At 44.2% G+C, this 20,132-nt stretch overlaps 1 protein-coding gene across 1 annotated transcript; it reads left to right on the top strand.

Moving 5' to 3' along the window:
• The first annotated feature begins 1,550 nt into the window (after positions 1-1,550).
• gpr179 (G protein-coupled receptor 179) lies at positions 1,551-20,085 on the top strand. The gene is made up of 11 exons (XM_061679513.1): positions 1,551-2,374; positions 3,310-3,418; positions 6,928-7,024; positions 8,111-8,310; positions 9,681-9,749; positions 13,276-13,385; positions 13,692-13,930; positions 14,344-14,482; positions 14,558-14,660; positions 16,163-16,303; positions 16,557-20,085. The coding sequence occupies exons 1-11, from the start codon at positions 1,572-1,574 to the stop codon at positions 19,719-19,721; spliced, it is 5,175 nt and encodes a 1,724-aa protein (XP_061535497.1). The 5' UTR covers positions 1,551-1,571; the 3' UTR covers positions 19,722-20,085.
• The last annotated feature ends 47 nt before the right edge of the window (positions 20,086-20,132 follow it).

Raw genomic sequence — 20,132 nt, 5'->3', positions numbered from 1 at the left:
AGCCAATCAGTCCAATTGCTGCAGTAACTGCACGCGTCAGCAGAGGGCGGTGGTGTGTCAACCTTGGCTGGAAAGACCCCAAAAACAAAATAAAGCAAAAATGCTTCCCTGTGTTTAGTCAAGCGTTTAAGTATGACGTTTCACATTTTTGAAAGGCATTTGAAGGCAGCCCTGATGACGACATAGTTAGGGTGATGTGCAACAAACAAATGACACCAATCGTTAGGCTAAGCTACACTTAGTGTGCATGAGCGATTGGATGTGCAAGTGTATTTATGCACTTGTGTGCATTAGTGCGTGTATGAGTGTGTGCACACGTGTGTGAGTTTGCATGAGTGTGTGTAAATGTGTGTGTGTGCATGTGCGTGTTTGTTTATGCGTGTGTGTTTGGAGTAATGTGGGCGCTTGTCTGTGCATGTGTGTGTAAATGTGTGTTAATGTGCTAGTGTGTTTGTGCATTTGTGTATGAGCGTGTGCATGTGTGAGTAGTGTAGTTGCATAAATGTGTATGTTTGTGAGTTTGTGTGTCTGTGTGTATGAGTGTTTGCAAAAGTGTGTGCATGTGGGTGTGTTTGCAGTAACACGTGTATGTACATGTGTGAGTGTGTGTGTGTCTGTGCGTGTCGCTGTAGCACAACAACACCCATGTGTGTGTGCGTGTCTGTGAGAGAGAGCGAGAGAGAGAGAGAGAGAGAGGAGAGCCGTTCCCATGGTTACCAAAACAAGGGTTCTTTGCCTACATCACACCTAACAGACGCTACACACACACATGCATGTGTGTGTGTGTGTGTGTGTGCCTGAGCAGTAAAAGAGCATCCAAAGTCTTTATGTCAGAGGCGTTAATCCCAAATGATGCACAGCTTAACCTTGGTTTCACACACACACACAGACACACACACACACACAGACCCCAGATGTCCTGTCACTCTCATCACCTTTGAGCAACTACCCCAAGTGAGGGGAGGGGGAGGAAAAGAGAGATAGAGAGAGGAGAAGGAAGAGAGAGGGAGGGAGAGGGAGAGAGGGATGGGAAGCAGTAGGATGGATGAGCATTACCATCAGACCTTCTGGAAACTCTTTAGAGAAACACGCAGGAGAGCGGGACGAGACCACAGAAAAACAACAAGTTGGGTGGGTTCCTCCTCGTTTCCTGGTGATACAACTGAAATAAAAAAGAAGACACAGTGGAGGAAGCAACTGAAATATAAAATAAGAAGAAGAAACTGCGGGGTCCCCATCTGGTCCTGGTAATTCAAAAAAGCAGAAGAAAAATCATTAGAAGTTGGGACTTCTTCCTCAGTTCCTTGCAATACATGAGAAGAAGAAGCAGCAGCAGAAGCTTGGCGTTTCCACACTAATGTAGCCGTGCAGTGAGAGTTTCCTCCTGTCCTCTTGTTCCTGGTCGTGAACATTGTCTTCCGAGCTTCTGTCATCATGTGATCCTTAGTGGTGGTTAATTCCTCTCCTGAGAAGCTTCCAGAATGTTTCCTCTTGTTTTTTTTTTACTGTTGTTGCCGTCACTCTTCAGAGGTCAGGTGACCCCAGACGTGTCTTCAGGAGCCGTGAGGAACATGAGCGAATTCTTCAACGCCAGCTCACCGGAACCTTCGGGTGCCTCCCCGGACCTGATGGGAACTGCAGGCGGTGCTACTGGCACCTCAGAAACTCCGCAGGAGGACGACTGGTCGCCAGCAGAGACCTTCTTGTACTCGGGGGACTCGTCAGCCGTAGGGACGGCAAGCTGCTCTCGGGCTTACAGCCCGCCCGGGCAACCAGGGCCGCTTCCGGGTGGCATGCGTTCCGCCCTCAGGCCGGCCCTGGATGCGTTGGCCAACACGGCCAACTTTCTGAACATGATCTTCCAGGCCAGCGACCTGCGCGAGAGCTCGGTTCCAGAGGACATGGAGTGGTACCACGCCCTGGTCCGAGCCCTGCTGGAGATCGCCGGGCCAGTCCGCCGGGTGCTGCTCACCTTCGACTGCGACCCGACCAGCACCGCCCCCCAGCTAGTGCTGCGGGCGAGCCGCGGGCCCCCGAGCGGGACACCGACCATCCTTCTACAGGACTTATCCAAGGCCTGGGACCGCCTGCATCCGCCCGCCCCGGCCCCGGATGACAGCTGGTTCCGGCGCTTCAAGTTCCCGGCTTCTGCCCGGCCACCCGCCCTCACCAAGAGGGTCCTGCTCAACGACCTCAGCACCTTGGAGACGCCCAAGTGGAGCCAGGGCGACAGCTACGTGAGCAATAGGAGCGCCGTCCAGTGGGCCGGCGCCCCCTACCTGGACTGCAAAGATGGTCGATTCGTGCCCAGGTGGATGCTAACCTTGTCCACCGCCTTCTTTGGGCTCAAGCCAGACCTCACCCCTGAGTTCAGGTCAGCATGTGTGCGCATACACGCGTGCGAGCACACACACACACACGCGCAACACGCAACACAACACACGGCACACAACACACAGCACACCTACACCCACACATACACTTACACACACACACACACACTCATGCAAACACAAACATACACATGCAAACACACATTCTCATACACGCACAGTCATGTGCACACTCATGCTGACACAAACACAAACGCAAGCACACATAACACACACACACATGTACATGCATGCACACAGGCCTGCACACACATGTACAGGCACACACATGCGCACCCACACATACATGCACACACAGACATGCAAACATGCATTCACACACGCGCGCAAGCACACGTACACACAGGTTCACATGCACATGCGTGCACACACGCACGTGCATGCGCATACACAGACACACACACAAACACGGACACACACGTACATATACACACATACATAAATGAGCTAATGTAAATTTGCCTAAATGTTAGGCTAATTGTAAACCTTTAAACAACTGCTACTTAACACACACTGAGCAACACATACAAACACGGCACACACAAAAAACTCACAGTAGAGTATGTGGGAATGACTATTACTGGAGTTCAGTTGAGGACCTTCTCTACCTCTTCCTCTTGATCTTAATTACGCTGCATGTCTTCCAGTAAAACTCAGTGCTGCCCGACATGTTGTGGCAGAACGTGATACTACATTGAAGGTGTGCAACTCAGACTTCCCTGTATACTGAAAAAAAAAAAAAACAACCATTGCATAAAAATTGCAATATAGTGGGGGTGCATTGTATTAAGATTCAGTTGTCTAATCCAAATTGTGATCAACTGATATCGATTAAGATCTGTCTCAATAACTTTGTGTGTGTGTTCACGTGTGTGTGTGTGTGTGTCTGTGTGTGTGTGCATGCGTGTGTGTGAAGAGGTGTGATCCGTGTGGACGTGGAGATCCAGGACATGGACGTGGACCAGTGCACCACCCAGGACGGATGGTTTGCAGACACGCACCAGTGCAACCGCACCAGCATGGAGGTAAACAACAACAATACCTCTGCGAGTCAAGAAAGAAGCGCGCACATGGAAAGACATTGCAACATTTAGCCCGTCTCCTACTAGTGCTCTGAACTGTTCATGTACCAATAGACTCTTTGCCCTCACTAGTGAGACAATTTGGCACACTAGAACTGTACTTTATCATAGAAAACAAAAATTCCATTGCAACTGCAGGCTACGAGTACTAGTGATGTAATAAAATTGCACTAGCTGACATCTAGGACTTCACTAATTGTCATCCTCGATATCCAGCTTAAGATCTATGTACCAGTACGCTTTTGTTTCTCACTAGAAAGACAAATCAGCGTATTAGTAGAATAACTGGCGCTAGTACGTACTAGTAGAACGACTATGTCTTGCTAGTTATGTTTTTTTTCCTCTATTCAAATGATGAAAAAATGAGCCTATTGCCTTTGACTACTGATTGACAATGCAAACTAGTAGAATGACTACATATTACTAGTGAGGTAAAATGGTGCACTAGTTGACAAATGCATGCTACTAGTACTACTAGTGAATAACAAAATTATACTAGTTAACACATAGGACTGCACTAGTAGTCATCCTTGACATCCATCTTAACGTCCATGTACTAGGATGCTCTTTGTTCTCACTAGTAAGACCATTCAGTGCACTGTAGAAAGATTGTCTTACTAGCTACGTTTATTCCTCTACTGCCTGTGACAGCTGTATGACATTTGTGCCGCTAGAAGAATGACTAGGGCACATAAGTAGAACAACTACATGTTACTAGTGAGGCAAAGCTGTGCACTCGTTGACATCTGCACGCAACTAGTGCTACAAGTGAAGCGCTAGATTTTTACTAGTAGAATTTTATTGTGTCCGTAGTCATACGAGTACAGTTGTCAACTTGGCCACAGATTTGCCTCGCTAGTCACATGTAGTTGTTCTCGTAGTGCGCCCCAGCCGTTCTACTACTGGACAGAAATCCATCCATCCATTTTCTGTACCGCTTTACCATCACTAGGGTCGCTGGCATGCTGGAGCCTATCCCAGCTATCTTCGGGCTAGAGGCAGGGTACACCCTGAACTGGTCGCCAGCCAATCGCAGGGAACATATAAACAAACAACCATGCGCGCACACATTCACACTTAAAGGCAATTTAGAGTCTTCAATCAACCCAACATGCATGTTATTGGGATGTGGGAGGACACCAGAGTGCCCGGAGAAAATCCATGCAGGCACGGGGAGAACATGCAAACGCCACACAGGCGGGGCCAGGATTTGAACCCCAGTCCTCAGAACTGTGAGGCAGATGTGCTAACCAGTCACACAACGTGCCGCCAGTGCGCAGAAATGTCATACAGTTTTGCAAGGCAGTACATAGTGGGAAAAAATTTACTAGTGTGCTCTAGTCGTTCTACTAGTGCGCTGAATTGTCTTCTTCCTCACTGTGCTGACGCCTATTCTACCTGACTCTGGGAGAGAGGCGGGTTACACCCTGAACTGGTCGCCAGCCAATCGCAGGGCACATATAGAAAAGCAATCAGTCACAGTCACATTCACACTCAGTCACACTTCAATCAACCTACCATCCATGTTTTTGGAATTTGGGAGGAAACCGGAGTACCTGGAGAAAACCCAACTGTGAGGCGGATGTGCTAACCAGTCGTCCATCGTGCGGCCGCCCAGTTTACTCAGTCTATTTTAATTTCAGTCTTCCCCCGTTCCACATCAATTGGTGGTCTAAAGATAGTGGGTACAGATGATCTGATGGATTACAGAGTTAATCCAGCCCGCTGACACACTTCCCCTGCCTGGCTGAGGTCTGAAACCAGAACAAGAAAAAAAATACAAAATTCCCAAATCCATTGAGCACCTTTTGTCCCTTCCTACCTGTGAGGCTTAGCGGATACAAAGCCAACAGCACCTTTTAGCGCTTTAGACACCAACAAAGGCTTGCTAGCTACATTAGCTTTTAGCTTCACATGAGGAAAAAACATTTTGTTGCCTTTTCGGCTATTGTACTTTAAGGCTAAGATAACTATCTTGGCTAAAGAGTGACTGAACTTGACAATCACACTTCAAGAGGTGTTAGATTATTGTATCAAGTACCAAGAAAGGCTTGTTAGTCATGTTATCTTCTATCTTCAGACGCACAAAATGTTTTTGGTGTATTTTTGTCTGTGGCAAGCCAAGGCTAAGGTAACTACTGTAGTTAGCTTCTGAGCAACTGAACGTAAGTGTTTTTTTTTTAAGAGATGTTAGCTTTTTGTTTTGAACAACCAGGGTTTATAAGCATGTTAGCTTCTATCTTCATATGAGAGAAAAATGTTTTTGTTGTCTGTCTGTAGCAAGCCAAGGCTAAATTAACTAGCTTAGCTTCAGAGCAACTGAACTTGACACTTTTTTTGAGATGTTAGCTTTTCGTTTCAACCAACAAAGGCTTGTGAGCCACGTTAGCTTCTAGCTTCAGATACGAAAAAATATGTTTTTGTTGTCTATTTGTCTATAGTAAGCATAGACTAAGATAACTAGCTTAGCTGCAGAGGGATTGAATTTGACAAACACTTTTTAGAGACGTTAACTTCTCGTTTCAACCAACAAAGGCTTTCTAACCAACTGATAACTGATTGTCATCTTTTCTGTCGTAAACCAAGGCTAAGCCAAACCAACTAGCTCAGCACAATAACATGACAACGGTGTCTAAAATGGTTGTTGACGTAAAAGACTAGAGTTAAGTTAGATAATCAAAGTATAATCCATATCACATTAATGTTCACCCTGTGCCATTAGAGAGGACGAGTGTGTGTGCGCGTGTGTGTGTGCGTGTGCATGACGACTGGCCTTCCTCTAGAAAAGGATAAAATACTCAGCAGTGGTTTTATGCGTCCATTTAGCTTTTAACTTAGATTAACAAACAAGCCATACAAGTATGCATGTGTGTGTGTGTGTGTGTGTGTGTGTGTGTGTGTGTGTGTGTGTGTGTGTGTGCGTGTGCGTGTCAGAGAAAAACAAAATTATGAACTCCAATTCCAATGAAGTTTGGACATTGTGTAAAACGTAAATTAAAATAGAATATAATGATTTGCAAATCTATGAGGGGCCGTTAGGGACATTATTCAGGATTAGCTCTCACACTTACTTTTCAAATGCTTTCACACACAAAAACTACTGAAACACTCTCACACGCATGAGTCTTGCTCTCATAAAGCCTGCTCAAGCACTCTCATACACACGAGTCTGGCTCTCACAAAGACTACTCAAACGCACTCATAAACTCTCTCAAAGGAATTCACGCAAGCATGTCAATCACATCCTCGCTCACGTCTCTGGCATTCACGAGTTCATGTTAATCATGCTCACACACAAGTCGATTATGCTCACACATGAACAGTGTAAATCTTTTATTGGGTAGATCAATTCAAAAAGGGAAATTATAGAGATGCACTGCACACTGCACACACTCAGAGGGAAGTATTTCATATTTTAAAAATATTTAAAAGTTGTTACTTGTTCCCTGCAGTGTGTGCCAATTCCTGGGCGAGGTTTCCGGCTGGGTCAGTACTGCTGCCGCTGCAAAGAAGGATACTACAACACTGACACTGCCAATCAGGACGCAGGTATGGAGGGGGGACCATAAATCACATAAAGAACATTCTTCCTCTTCTCGAGTTTGAAAATGGTGTTTCCAGACAGGATATAGACTTTAACTTACACTGTCAAATTAGGGTCTCAAACCAGGGTTAAGGTTTCAAACAGCCTGAGGGCTGAAATTAGGGTTTGAAACCAAGGTTACGCATCCAAATTGGAGTTTGAAGCCTGGGTTAGGGTTTCAAGCTCGGGTAAGGGTTTCAAGTCAGCGTTATTAGCCTTAATTAGGGTTTCAAAAAAGGGTTAGGGTTTCACATTAGGGCTTGAAACATCAGTTAGGTGTCAACATTAGGTTTGTAGTCTGAGTTAGGGTTTCAAATTAGCGTTTGAAGCCTAAATTAAGGTTTGAAATTAGGGTTTGAAGCCAGGGTTTGGGTTTCAAAGCAAGGTTAAGAGTTTCAAGTTAGGATTTGCAGCCTTGATTAGGGTGTAAAAAACGGGTTAGGGTTTGAAATTAGGGTCTGAAAACAGGTTTAGAGTTTAAAATTAAGTTTGTTGTCTTGGATAGGGTTTCAAACACGGTTTAAGATTTGGAACATCAGTTAGGTGTCAAAATTAGGTTTGTAGTCTGAGTTAGGGTTCCAAGTTAACGTTTGAAATTTGAGTTAAGGTTTGAAATTAGGATTTGAAGCCAGGGTAAGGGTTTCAAGTGAGAGTAAGTGTTTCAAGTTAGGATTTGTAGCCTTAATAAGAGTTTCAAACAAGGGACAGGGTTTCTAATCAAGGTTTTAAGGCTTTTGTGGGGTTTTAAACAATGGTTAGTGTTTAAAATTAGGATTTGAAACCAGGATTAGGGTTTAAAATTGGGTTTGTAGTCTGGGTTAGAGTTTCAAACAAGGGTTTTAGTTTGAAACCTGAGTTACGCTTTCAAATTAAGGTATGGACTGCGAACCATAAATCACATAAAATGAAGGGTTAGGTTTCCAATTTAGGGTTTGCAGTTTGTGATGGGGTTTCAAACTAGAAAGAGAGTTTCAAAGGAGGGTTTGTTTGTAGAACACAGGTATGGGCTGGGGACCCATAATTCCCTAAAGGGCATTGTTTGATGTTTTCAGATGGCGGCAGCGGTGGGTGTTATCCGTCCATGCCCATGTGTCGGCCGTGCTGGCCGGGTTGTGGGCGGTGCCAGGATGGCGCCCCCTGTTGGGTGCAGGAGGACGGGCCCCTGAGGGCCGCAATCATGGCCGCCCAGGGTACCTTCATGGCCCTAGTCTTCATCAGCATGCTGGCAGCGTACCGACATCGCAGGAGCAGGGTAATACTGTGGAAAGAAATGAGCAGTATTGTCGAGATTGTTCACATTTGTTTATTTGTCGTCAGGTCAACATGGTATCATGTTTTCCACATACATATGTGCAGTATGTGATTATTGCAACAAACACATTTTTTATTATGTATTTCTATTTCATCATGTTTTATAATCAGTTTATTATATGTGTAAAGATCAAATAAGTGGTTCATTCCAAAACAACCCATCTACAGTTACATGGGTTTAATCTACTTTTTGAGAGGAAACATCCAGGGATCCTATTGATGCATTCATTAAAAATTCTGAAAAATAACGAAAATGTAATCAAATGTAATAAGTTATAGTACCATACTTTGAGAATGTAATTGAAATAATTACACTACTATTTCATATTCAACAGGGTAACTTGTACTTGTAACCAATTATAGTTGCAAAGTCATCTTCCCAACACTACTTACATGTACAAGTTTATCCACTTAAGGTAAATTTTTTGCTTCGAGTTACGAGACAAAATTCAAGTTACGAGTTAGCTGCAGATATGCCACCAGTCGAATGAAGCAGAAAAAAATGGAGCAATTAAAGTACTGTAATACCCTCGCATGTGGGCAAGGAGAGCTACTGTCATTGATACACTTTCAACCATTTATTGAACAATACAGCACTATTTTATGTAGTAACCCCCAAAATTGTTTTTGGGAGGGCCAGAAGGGATGAACGGAAATTAATTTTCAAAGGGGAAAATTTATTTGATATGAGAGTAAATTGAGTTTGTTCACAGAACAAATTAAACTCTTAAGGGACAACAATTTTTTATGGTGGGGGTGCAAATGGGGGAAAAGTTCCGCTTAATTAGCGGAAAATTTCCAAGGACATTAACTGGGAATCGAGTGTAATTTAATTTAATATAAAATTTAAACACAAAGTTTATATTTTCCTATAAAAACCACAAGATAGCAGCAAAGCACTACTCTTGCCTAAATGAAACTCATCTTCTAGTTCTTCGGCACCAAGCTTCCGGAAAATGCCAGCAAAGCACTATTTTTGTCTAAATGAAGCGCCGTAACTCACTTTAACATAGTTCCTCGGCACCAAGATGCCACAAGATAGCAGCAAAGCACTACTTTTGTCTGAATGAAGCTCTATAGCTCACTTGAACAGTTCCTTGGCACAAAGAAGAGCTACTTTTGTCTTGTGACTGAGCGCAAAAACTGTTATTCAGCCAATAGTGGAGGATAGCTTCCCCAACCAAAAAAAATTCTTTTTTTTAAAATGCGCAAACTGGTGAATTTGCTGGTTGCAAATGCAGAAGAACACAGTACATAAGCCATTAATCAATGTTTTATGTTTACATGTTTGTGTGGTGTCCATTTTCACAGAGGATTCGGGCGTCAGGTCTCCTGCTGCTAGAGGCCATTTTGTTTGGCTCACTGCTCCTCTACTTCCCGGTAAGAACAAGTTTTTTTGTTTGTTTTTTTTAGCTCCAGAGAGGGCAGGGAAAGGTCACCACTCATCACACTCACACTACTTATGCTGCAAGATAAAATCTGCATGTTGTATCTGTATTGGTTTTTACCAGTCTTGGCATAAATCACATGAAGACATTAAAAAAAAACAATAATACATTCTTTAAAGCTTAATGTGATGGAAGAGCTTTCAAACAAGGGTTAGGATTTCAAAATAGAGTTTGAATCCTGGTTTTGATTTTAAACAAGGGTTAGGGTTTTGCAGCCTGAGTTAGGGTGTCAAACAAGCATTTGGGTTTCCACTCAGGATATGAAACCAGGGTTAGGGCTTTAAACAAGGGTTGTTGTTTCAAATTAGTGGGTTCTAAATAAGAGTTAAAGTTTGAAAACAGGGTTTGCAGCCTTGGTTAAGGTTTCAAACAGGGTTAGGGTTTCAAATTAGGGAGATTGTGAGAAGCAGTCAAGATGGCGACCAGCTGCTATTTCAGATATTGTTGAGCGTTTTTGTGTTGAGTTTGCATGATTGTCAACCAATCAGAGAGCTTCTTGTCCCCCTGTAACTCGCAGACCTCAATCTCAATCTGAGCATTTGCGCTGATTAAAAGGACATTTGGAGTGCACATTGTCTGCTTGTGTGCGTGTGTTAGGAACACAATGATGAGCTTTTGCTCTCACACTGCGTTTGAGTCAATGCTCTTATCCAGAGTGGCTGCCTGCCGGCCCAGTGAGCTCCACACTAATTCCTGGATTACCACTGTCCCCTAGTCACCGCACAGGAAACTATCAAGAGTTCCCTTTATTGTGGTGGTTTACCTTCACCACCTTGTAAACAGATGAACACTCGCTTAATGTTGTGGTTTATGGTCTCCCCACTATTTTCAACACATTAGCACTCCACCTTGTGGTTTGTCTCGCCACTAAACAGATTTAGACAAACGTCTCTTTATGTGATTTAGGTTCACCAGTTTTACACAGAGCAATACTTGTTTAACATTGTGGTTTACATTCTCCCCACGATGTCAAACAGATTAGCAGGCTTTTTGAATGTGGTTTATGTCATTTTGCAGTAACATGTAACTAGATTATGTCATTTAATTACAGAATTTTTGGAATTGTAAGTCATCACATTACTGGGAGAAAATGTGTAATTAAATTACAGTTGGTTTTGGAAATTTCCATGATTACAATTTTAGTTACGTTTGGAAAAATAGCTGGAAAAGCTCAGATTTTTTTTCATATCACTTCCTCCTTCTAAAGCCAACGGTTATGATTGGCTCTCTCTGGTCATGTGCCATTCTGCAGTCATCTCAAACATAACATCCATCCATCCATTTTCTGAGCCGCTTCTCCTCGATAGGGTCGCGGGCATGCTGGAGCCTATCCCAGCTATCATCGGGCAGGAGGCGGGGTACACCCTGAACTGGTTGCCAACCAATCGCAGGCCACACACAAACAAACAACCATTCGAATTCACATGTTGGAGTAGCCGACTCCTCTCTGTCCACGCCCATATTTGAATATGCAAATCATATTTAAATGAACCCTTTACCTGAGATGACGATCTCTGCATGATCAGAAAAAAAGGAAAATGAGCAAGGTAATGAAGAAAAGAAAAATTTCTGAATGTAAAGTTGCTCAATGAAGTGGAGGGACGCAAGAAAACACAAGGTTAATATGTATTTTTTAGAACTCATAACAAATGTCTTCATACAGTAACCTACACTCAGCCCTGTGAGATAAAGGTTCATAAATGTTGTATGTGTGGTATTTGTAATAAATTCACACAGGTCTTTGTACATGAGGCCCCTGATTAGCAGGGGCCTTTTTGATTACTCAATTTATTATTTTGATACACAGGAGAGGACATGCACACTGACAAAAAAAACATGGTTTTGTTTTTAGGAGAAGAGGAGTAAATTATGGCAATTTAAACACATTTTAATCATGTGCAACCGATGCACATGTTCAAATGAAGTGAATTCAAGGAACTTTTTTCAGTGCATGTGTTGGAGTCACGAAGCGATTGTGAGGGCAATAGGCGGCATAAATGATCGCCTCGATCAATTAATAGGTGTCCTCACAAATATCAGTGGTTCATTAAACGCACTGGTTAACAAATGAATTCTCAGTCCTTGCCTTAATTGCATTGCTGAAATCAAATGTTGCCGGGCATGAATTGTTCATCGGTGCTAATTATTCATGTCTCTGTGCGGATTTATGAGAACAGTTTCCCAGCATCCCCTCTAAGTGTCGCCAAAGCACCAAAAGCTGCAGAAACGTGCGTACGCCAGCCATGCAGTTGGCGTGAGGCACCGCACATTTCCACAGTCTTTTCACTCTTGATACATCTGAACTTTGCCGTAAAAAAGAACGGACGCCACGTTTTTGTGCGTACGTACCTTTTGTAGATGAGGCCTTGGTTAGCACATCTGCCTCACAGTTCTGAGGACCCGGGTTCAAATCCGGCCTCGCTTGTGTGGAGTTTGCATGTTCTCCCCGTGCCTGCGTAGGTTTTCTCCGGGTACTATGGTTTCCTCCCACATTCTAAAAAAAGCATGATAGGTTAATTGAAGACTCTAAATTGCCCATAGGTTTGAATGTGTGCGGGAATGGTTGTTCATCTATGTGTCCTTCAATTAATTGGCTGACGACCAGTTGAGGCTGTACCCTGCCTCTCGCCCTGTCATAAGCGGTATGGAAAATCGATGGATGGATGGCCGGAAGTATTTACATTCCATCATGTTTTATTATTGTTCAGTTTATTTGTGGAAAGAAAAAAATACAGTAGGTGGTTAATTCCAAAACGATCTATGGTTTTAATACACTTTTTTAGAGGAAACATCCAAGGGTCCGGTTGATGCATTCATTCAAAATGTAATCAAATGTAATTCGTTATAATACTATGAGAAAGTAGTTGAAATAGTAACACTACTATTACATTTTGTTAACTTGTAATTGTAACCTACTACATACATTTCCAAAGTCTTCTTCCAACACTGGGTTTATGTGAACCAGTTTTAAAAAGATCATCACTCGCTTAACTTAATGTGGTTTATGCACTCCCACTATTTTAAACAGATCAACACACTCTTCATTGTGTGCCTTACATTTTCCGTACTGTTTTAAACAGAACACTCGCTTAACTTTGGTTTACGTTCTCGTCACTGTTCTCAACACACCAACGCTAAATTAACTTTGTTTGATGGTGGCATGGCTCAGGAGCTAGTGGTCGTCTACCAACCCGAAGGTTGTGGGTTATTTAATCTGAGCCCTTGTGACCATGTCTAAGTGTCCTTGAGCAAGGCAGTGAATCCCAATTTTCTCATAATGCTGTGACATCAGTAGGTGAATGAGGAGACAAGTTTTAAAGAACTTTGAGTAACCTAAAGACAGAAGAGCGCTATCCAAGTAAAAGCCCATTCACTATGTGGTTTACATAGTAAAGACAAAGCATCTAAAACCTGATTTGAAGGGATGAAGTGACTCCAAGGCCGCCCTCTCTCCACAGGTATTCATTCTGTACTTCAAGCCCAGCACGTTCAGGTGTATCCTGCTCCGCTGGGTCCGCATGTTGGGTTTCTCCATCGTCTACGGCATACTTACTCTCAAAATGTACAGGTCAGATCTTTTTTTGGTGATAAAGTTGACAGCATCTATGGTACCAAATACCTGACAGATGTCCTCAAGTGGGTTTTGACACCTCACAAAGTGCTGAAGGCAGGGTTTGGGTTTCAAAAAGGGTTAGGATTTTAAGCACAAGTAGTCTGGTTTAGTGTTTCAAATTACGTTTTGTAGTCTGGGGTAGGGTTTCAAATTAGGGTTTGAAGTCTCGGTTGGTAACACTGGTACCAAAAAGCTCAGATGTCATGCAGCAACTGTTACCTCCCTGCAGGTTTGTGAAGGTGTTCTTGTTACCTCCCCCAGGGTTCTGAAGGTGTTCCTGTCGCGCACGGCCCAGAGGGTTCCCTACATGTCCAGCCTGCACCTGCTGAGGATCCTGGGCATCATGCTGATGACAGCAAGCTGGTTCTTGTGTGCCTGGACGGTGGGTGTCCTGCAGAACCGAGACAGGAACATTCCTGTCATAATGACCACCACCACGGCCGAGGGCCAGGGCTTCAACCTCTGCTACCTGGATCGGTGGGACTACATGATGGCCATCGGTGAGAGCCCACTAGGAGGGGGAGGAAACTAACATTCCCAACTAACAGATCAACACTTACTTCACTTTATGTGCTTTATGTTCACCATGCGAACATCATTTTATGTGGTTTACATTCCCCTCACTAACTTTATGAGATTAACGTTGTGCACACTAGCTTCAGTCTGTGGTTATGTTCTCCCCACTACTTTCACTCTATGTGGTTTACGTTCACCACACTACCTTTAACCTTCTCTGGTTTGCGTTTTCCACTATTTTAAAAAGAGTAGCACAAACCTCACTTCGTGGTGTTATGTTCTCTTCACTTTTTTTGGGGGTGGGGGGGGGTGGGATCGTAACACTGGGTTGAAACCCTGAACTCAGAACCCTAACACCCTTGTACGATTGTCACTAACGGGAAGCACGCTTCTACAGCCGAGCTTCTGTTCCTTTGCTGGGGAAGTTCACTGTGGACAGCTGTCCGGCCAGTGCCCTCGGCCTTCCATGAGCCTCGCTACATGGGCATCGCCATCCACAATGAACTGCTTCTCTCCACCATGTTCCACTTGTGCCGGTAAACGACCAGCTCGGTCCATGTCGTGATAGAGGAACCTGCCAGAGAACTCACATGGAATTATTCTCTTAACAGGTTTACATTTCCTTCTCTGCATCCCGATTGGATGCTGCTACTCTCCTTTGCACACACCCACGTGACCATCACTGTGACACTCGCTCTGATCTTCATCCCAAAGGTAAAGAACATCCTTGAGGACTAATTTTCTCAGATTTCTCTTTAAGCAGATGTTTTTTTCCTAGTATTTGGGATGTAATATTTTCTCTATGGTGGCTCAGTAAACACGTGAAATATGAATTAAAGTCATCCACGCATTCCGAAGTTCCAGATGTTTTTCTGCCGAGAGGACTGAAATCAGGTAATTCGAATTTCCGGTCCCGAGCCAGCGTGCTCTCACAAGTGGGTCTCCTACATGGAGGCAACCAATCAGAGGAAAGGGGGCAGTCTGAGCCAAATATGGACAAAGCAGATACAAAACTGGGTCAAACCGCAGTACCTTTCAGAGGGGGCTTTTCTGTACACTCGTATGACAAAAAAAAAAGGTGTTTTTTTTTAGCTGTTCAAAGTGAACAACAAAGTGAAGTTAGTGTTGAGCTTTTTAAAATAATGGGTAATGTTAAACTCATAAAGTGAAGCTAGTGTTGAACTATTTAAAACAGGGAAATGTTAACCTTATAAAGAGAACTTTGTGTTGATCTGTTTAAAATAGAGGGTAGAACTTAAACCACAGGTGTCAAACTTAAGGCCCGGGGGCCAGATCCGGCCCATCACATCAGTTTATGTGGCCCGCGAAAGCACATCATGTGTGTCAATTTCCATGATTCTTGCAAAAATCTGTTCTAAATTTTCATATATTCATATGTAATAAATAGAAATGAACTATTGTAAGCATGTTTTGCCGCCAAACCCCTTTTACAGTTACTTGAACAATAGTTAAACAATTATCCTTGACTTCTGATTTCAAAACTACGTATCCATCAACTTGTTGTGTATATGTCATAATAGTATGAGGCGATTAAACATTTATATGGTTTTACAATAATAACGGCCCTCTGAGGAAAACCGTATCTACGTGGCCTGCAACAGAAATTAGTTTGACACCCAATTTGAGTCTTAAACGATAAAGTGAAGTTAGTGTTGCTCTGTTTAAATCAGTGGCGAGCGCAAACTAAAAAGCAAAGTTAGTGCTGATCTGTTTAAAAATAGAGCGCAAACCACATAAAATGAAATTGTTCATCTGTTAAAAATGTTAGGGAATGTAAACCACCTGAAATGCAGTTAGAGTTGATCCATTTAAAATAGTGGAGAGTACATAACCTACATAAAGGTTATAGCTGTTTTAGGTAGTAGGGAGAATGGAAACCAGTGTTGATCTTTATAAAACAGTGGGGTATTTAAACTACATGACGTAGAACTAGTGTTGAGCTATTTAAAACAGAAATACAGTGAAGTGAGTGTTAAAGTCTAAAATATTGAGAAGAACTCAAACCATAAAATGAAGTTATTGTTGATCTGTTCAAAACAGTTGGAAACAAAAAAAGAGTCAAGATAGTGTTGATCTCATTAAAATAATTCGGGGACGGGGGGACGGGGACGTAAACCACATAAAATGAATTCTCAGATTTGTCTTGGAGCAAATGTTGGACAAACCGGCTCCTGTATTGTGCTTCTGTGTCAAAGTTCATGTACATGAGCAAACCTGGCAGAGAGGAAATAGCTGCCGAGGTGTATGAGGACGAGGTGGACCTGCGCCGTTCCTACCTCAACAGCAGCTTTCGCTCGGCCTGGAGCGAGCGCAGCGTGGACCCCGATGACTTTCGGGTAAACACAGAACAAAGTAGTTATTTTCCACCAGACAAAAAGAAATTCCAAACGGTCAAGTTTAACCCTTGAAAATAAACCTGTCTTTACGTATGACTTCATGCAGAGCGACCTCCTAATGGATCATAATTACATGACAAACTAACACGACTCTAATTTTCTCACCCCAAACGTTTTTCTTCACAAACATCTTACTTTTTCTCTCCATGTCTGTCCTCTCTCACCCCTCCAACACCTACCTCATACTCACCAGGACGAACTCAAGAGATTATACGCCCAGTTGGAAGTCAACAAAGCCAAGAAGATGACCGCAAACAACCCTCACCTGTCAAAGAAGCGAAGTTCTCGATGCGCCTTGGGTCGATCCATCATCAAGCGCATTGCCGAAATGCCCCTGAGCCGGCAGTGCAGTCGCGAGGACCAAGACAGTTCCTTCCAGAGCGGGAATCACTCCGGGTCTTTCAGGAGGACCCCAGATAATCTCAGCATCAGAAGTTCCATGAAATCCCGATCACCGTCTCTACGTAAATCCCAATGTGATCATTATTACACCCGGGAAAGGGACTCTTCCTTGCGGGATTCTTCCAGGCTGAGGGCCGACAATGTGAAAAGATCTTCCCAAAGATCAGAGACGGAATCTTTGGACATGCACCCAGCAGTCTGTAAATCAGTTAGCGCGCAAAATCTGACAATTGATACCAATCTCCTGCACCTCCCCGATCACACCAGGCTTCATAAGTCGTGGAGTCTGACATCCACTCATTCCATGGAGAAAATGTCCAAAGGTAATGGATCGAGCCTCTCCATCAGCGAGCAGACCAGGAGTGCTCTACAGTCGGAGTCTTTTGACAAAGCTGAGGTTTGCCCTTGGGAGGTGGAGCCGGAACAATCTGGTGAAAAGACCCAGAAGCGTGTCACATACGCAAACTCTCAGGTCGACGATCCGCAAAGTCCATCCTCGCCGGTTGCTCTCGTATGTCCCTGGGACCATTTACCACCTATGGAGAATAACCTGTCACAAGACAAGGCGGATGCCGAGTTCCCCCAACTGCCAGTCTCTGCAAGTGCACCGGGGTCTCCAAGACGCAAAGTCAACAAAGATCAGAGAGTTTTTTCCTTCCGGAACACCACCACCAAGTGGCTCTCTGTCAAATCCTTCCTGACATCTGTGGAAGCAGTAAGCAAGTCATGCAAAGATGAAATCTTAACTAGAGAAGGTTCCCAAAAAAGCCAAGAAAGTGGCTCCACGGCATCCAGGTCAGGAACATCCAGTCGACGTCCAAGCATGGAGAAAAGAACACTGCAGAAGAGAAGCATGACAACCGCGGATGGAAAACCATGCCTCGTAAAGCAGAACGCAATCAGACTGTCCTCTGGGGAGTCATCCGACAGGAGTCCCAGAAGATTGGTTATTGTCAAGTCTCTAATCTATCCCGGAGATGCAGACGATATGACAAAAGATGGCATGTACGAAAGTGTATACCTGTCCAGGCAGAGTAGTAAACGAAGCAGCATTAGCTCCTGTAGCTCGAGGACACCGTCAACTCACAGAAGAGGAAGTAAACGAGTGGCAGCAGCAGTGTTGAAAACTGTTTCTCACACTGACGTTTGTCCATTGGAAGGACTTGTGGAGGTGGCAAAGCAGCAGCAAAGCATGAAAGCAGACGTCTGCCCATGGGAAACTGAAACGTCTGAACAAACTGGCGTGTGTCCTTGGGAATTTCAACAGCAAGAGACAGTGAGGAGACAGGACTGTGTTCGTACCAACACGTGCCCCTGGGAGTCCCAAGATATTCCGGAAAGTTCATATGCCATCCCGGCAAAAACACAACTGTCTCTGAAGCAATCCGCACACGTATGTCCCTGGGATGCAGCAGAAAATCCTATACCCATCATAAAACAAGATAACGAGTATGCCAACATTTTCCCTTGTGAAGCAGAGGTTGAGGATGAGAACCTAAATCCCGTGAAGGCGAAGGGATCCCTCAAGGTGCCCTCACGGCAGGAAGCAATGAAAGCTGCAGTCTTCCCCAGTGCATCAAAAGAAAAACTTGCTAAATCTCCTGCCCTGCATCTGGACAGGAGAATGACCAAGAAAGAAGAAAGTTGTCCGTGGGACTTCCCAGACCCCCCAAAAATGACAGATGTTGGTCTTTTGGAAGATGGGAAAGTAGAACCAACAGTCTCATCTTTGCAGATCACGATCAAGGCAGATATCTGTCCCTGGGATGCTGGACAACATGACAAATTGAATGCCCCACAAAAAGGCATCTTGGCCTTGGATGCTCAAGTCAAGGTTCCCAACAGAGGAAATATTTGCCTTTGGGACACTGAAACATCAGGATCAGCAAAAGCAGAGCCCTCGGAAATGTCCAAAAACAACATCAGACATGATAGTGCCCGTGTAAACGTCTGTCCATGGGAGAGCGAGGATGCCACAACGGAGGCATCACCAGGAGGAAAAGTAGAGACTTGGAAAGGTCAAGACAGGCAGGACAGTGCTCGAGGAGATGTTTGTCCATGGGAGACTAAAGAACCAAACGCTCTGAAAAATCAGGAATCTGCTCGAGAAAGTGTTTGTCCGTGGGATACAGGAGAACCAAACTTTCTGAAAAACCAAGACAGTTCTAGAGAAAACATTTGTCCATGGGCGACAGAAGAACCAAACATTCTAAAAAAGCGGAATAGCTCTTGTCAATTGGAGACAAGAGAACCAAACGTTCCGAAAAAGCAAGACAGCTCCATTGAAAATGTTTTCCCGTGGGACACAGAAAATCCAAAGGTCTTGAAGAAACAGGACAGCTCTCGACAAAGTGTTTGTCCATGGGAAACCGAAGATACAAAGTCCACCAAGAGGCAAGCTAGCACAACAGGAGAGCTTTGTCCATGTGAAATTGAAGAACCTAAGGTTTTACAAAAGCAGGAGAGTTCTGGAACTGTAGCAGGAGAAGAAGCTAAAGTTCTCAAGAAGCAGAACAGCTCTCGGGCTAGTGTCTGCCCATGGGAAACTGAGGACACCGCAGTGTTGGAAAAGCAAGAAAGCCTGCATTCAGATGTTTGTCCGTGGGAAACAGGAATAATGGGAGGTGTCAAAGACCAAGATGGCCCAGGCACTCTGGGTTGTCCTGATGAAATCCAGGATCCAGAAACGTCGACCATCCCCAGCAGTGACAAAGACGACGTACAGGAAGACCACGGCACAAAGGCGGAGCAGTCGGACGGACCGAAAGCCAGCTTAGCGCTGGGTCGCCGTGATGCCTTGTGTCCCTGGGAGATGGGACGAAGTGGCTCGGGATCCTTCACGGACAACAACTCTGATGTTTTCACGTGGGAGCAAGAGAACATCCCCGAGGAAGACGAGGAGGACGACGCGGAATGCGCAGCAGAAGCACTCATATTCCCTCCAGACTTGATCTGAACCCCCTTTCGACTCAACAGGAAGTAAGCGCACTTGAAACCTCTTTGGGGAAACAGTCTTGTTGAGACCCCAAAAAAACATTTAAATGAAAAATTTTGAAACCATTCAGATGACCCGTTTGTACTGTCACACGCAAAAGTCCGCACCCTGACTAACACAAACAGAATGTTGGTGAAGGCACTGTCCCCGTCTGCTGTGAAATTACAAAAAATGGCTGCCGTCACCAAGGGTTATCTTAGCCCCCTTTCTTCCTGCCACCGTCCGTCCCCTCACGATGAGCCTGACATTCTGTACCACAGAACAGATAATGTCAGTCCAAATGTCCTCTGTTGTGATCTAAACTGTGTTAAGCAATGCAACTGCAAAGGAAGCCAACTTCTGATCTGATTAAAAAAAAATGAAAAAAATAAG

Source organism: Phycodurus eques, chromosome 6 (assembly GCF_024500275.1).
Source record: "Phycodurus eques isolate BA_2022a chromosome 6, UOR_Pequ_1.1, whole genome shotgun sequence".
Lineage (NCBI taxonomy): Eukaryota > Metazoa > Chordata > Actinopteri > Syngnathiformes > Syngnathidae > Phycodurus > Phycodurus eques.
Note: the sequence above shows the minus strand (reverse complement) of the source record. Positions and strands in the feature narration are given on the sequence as shown.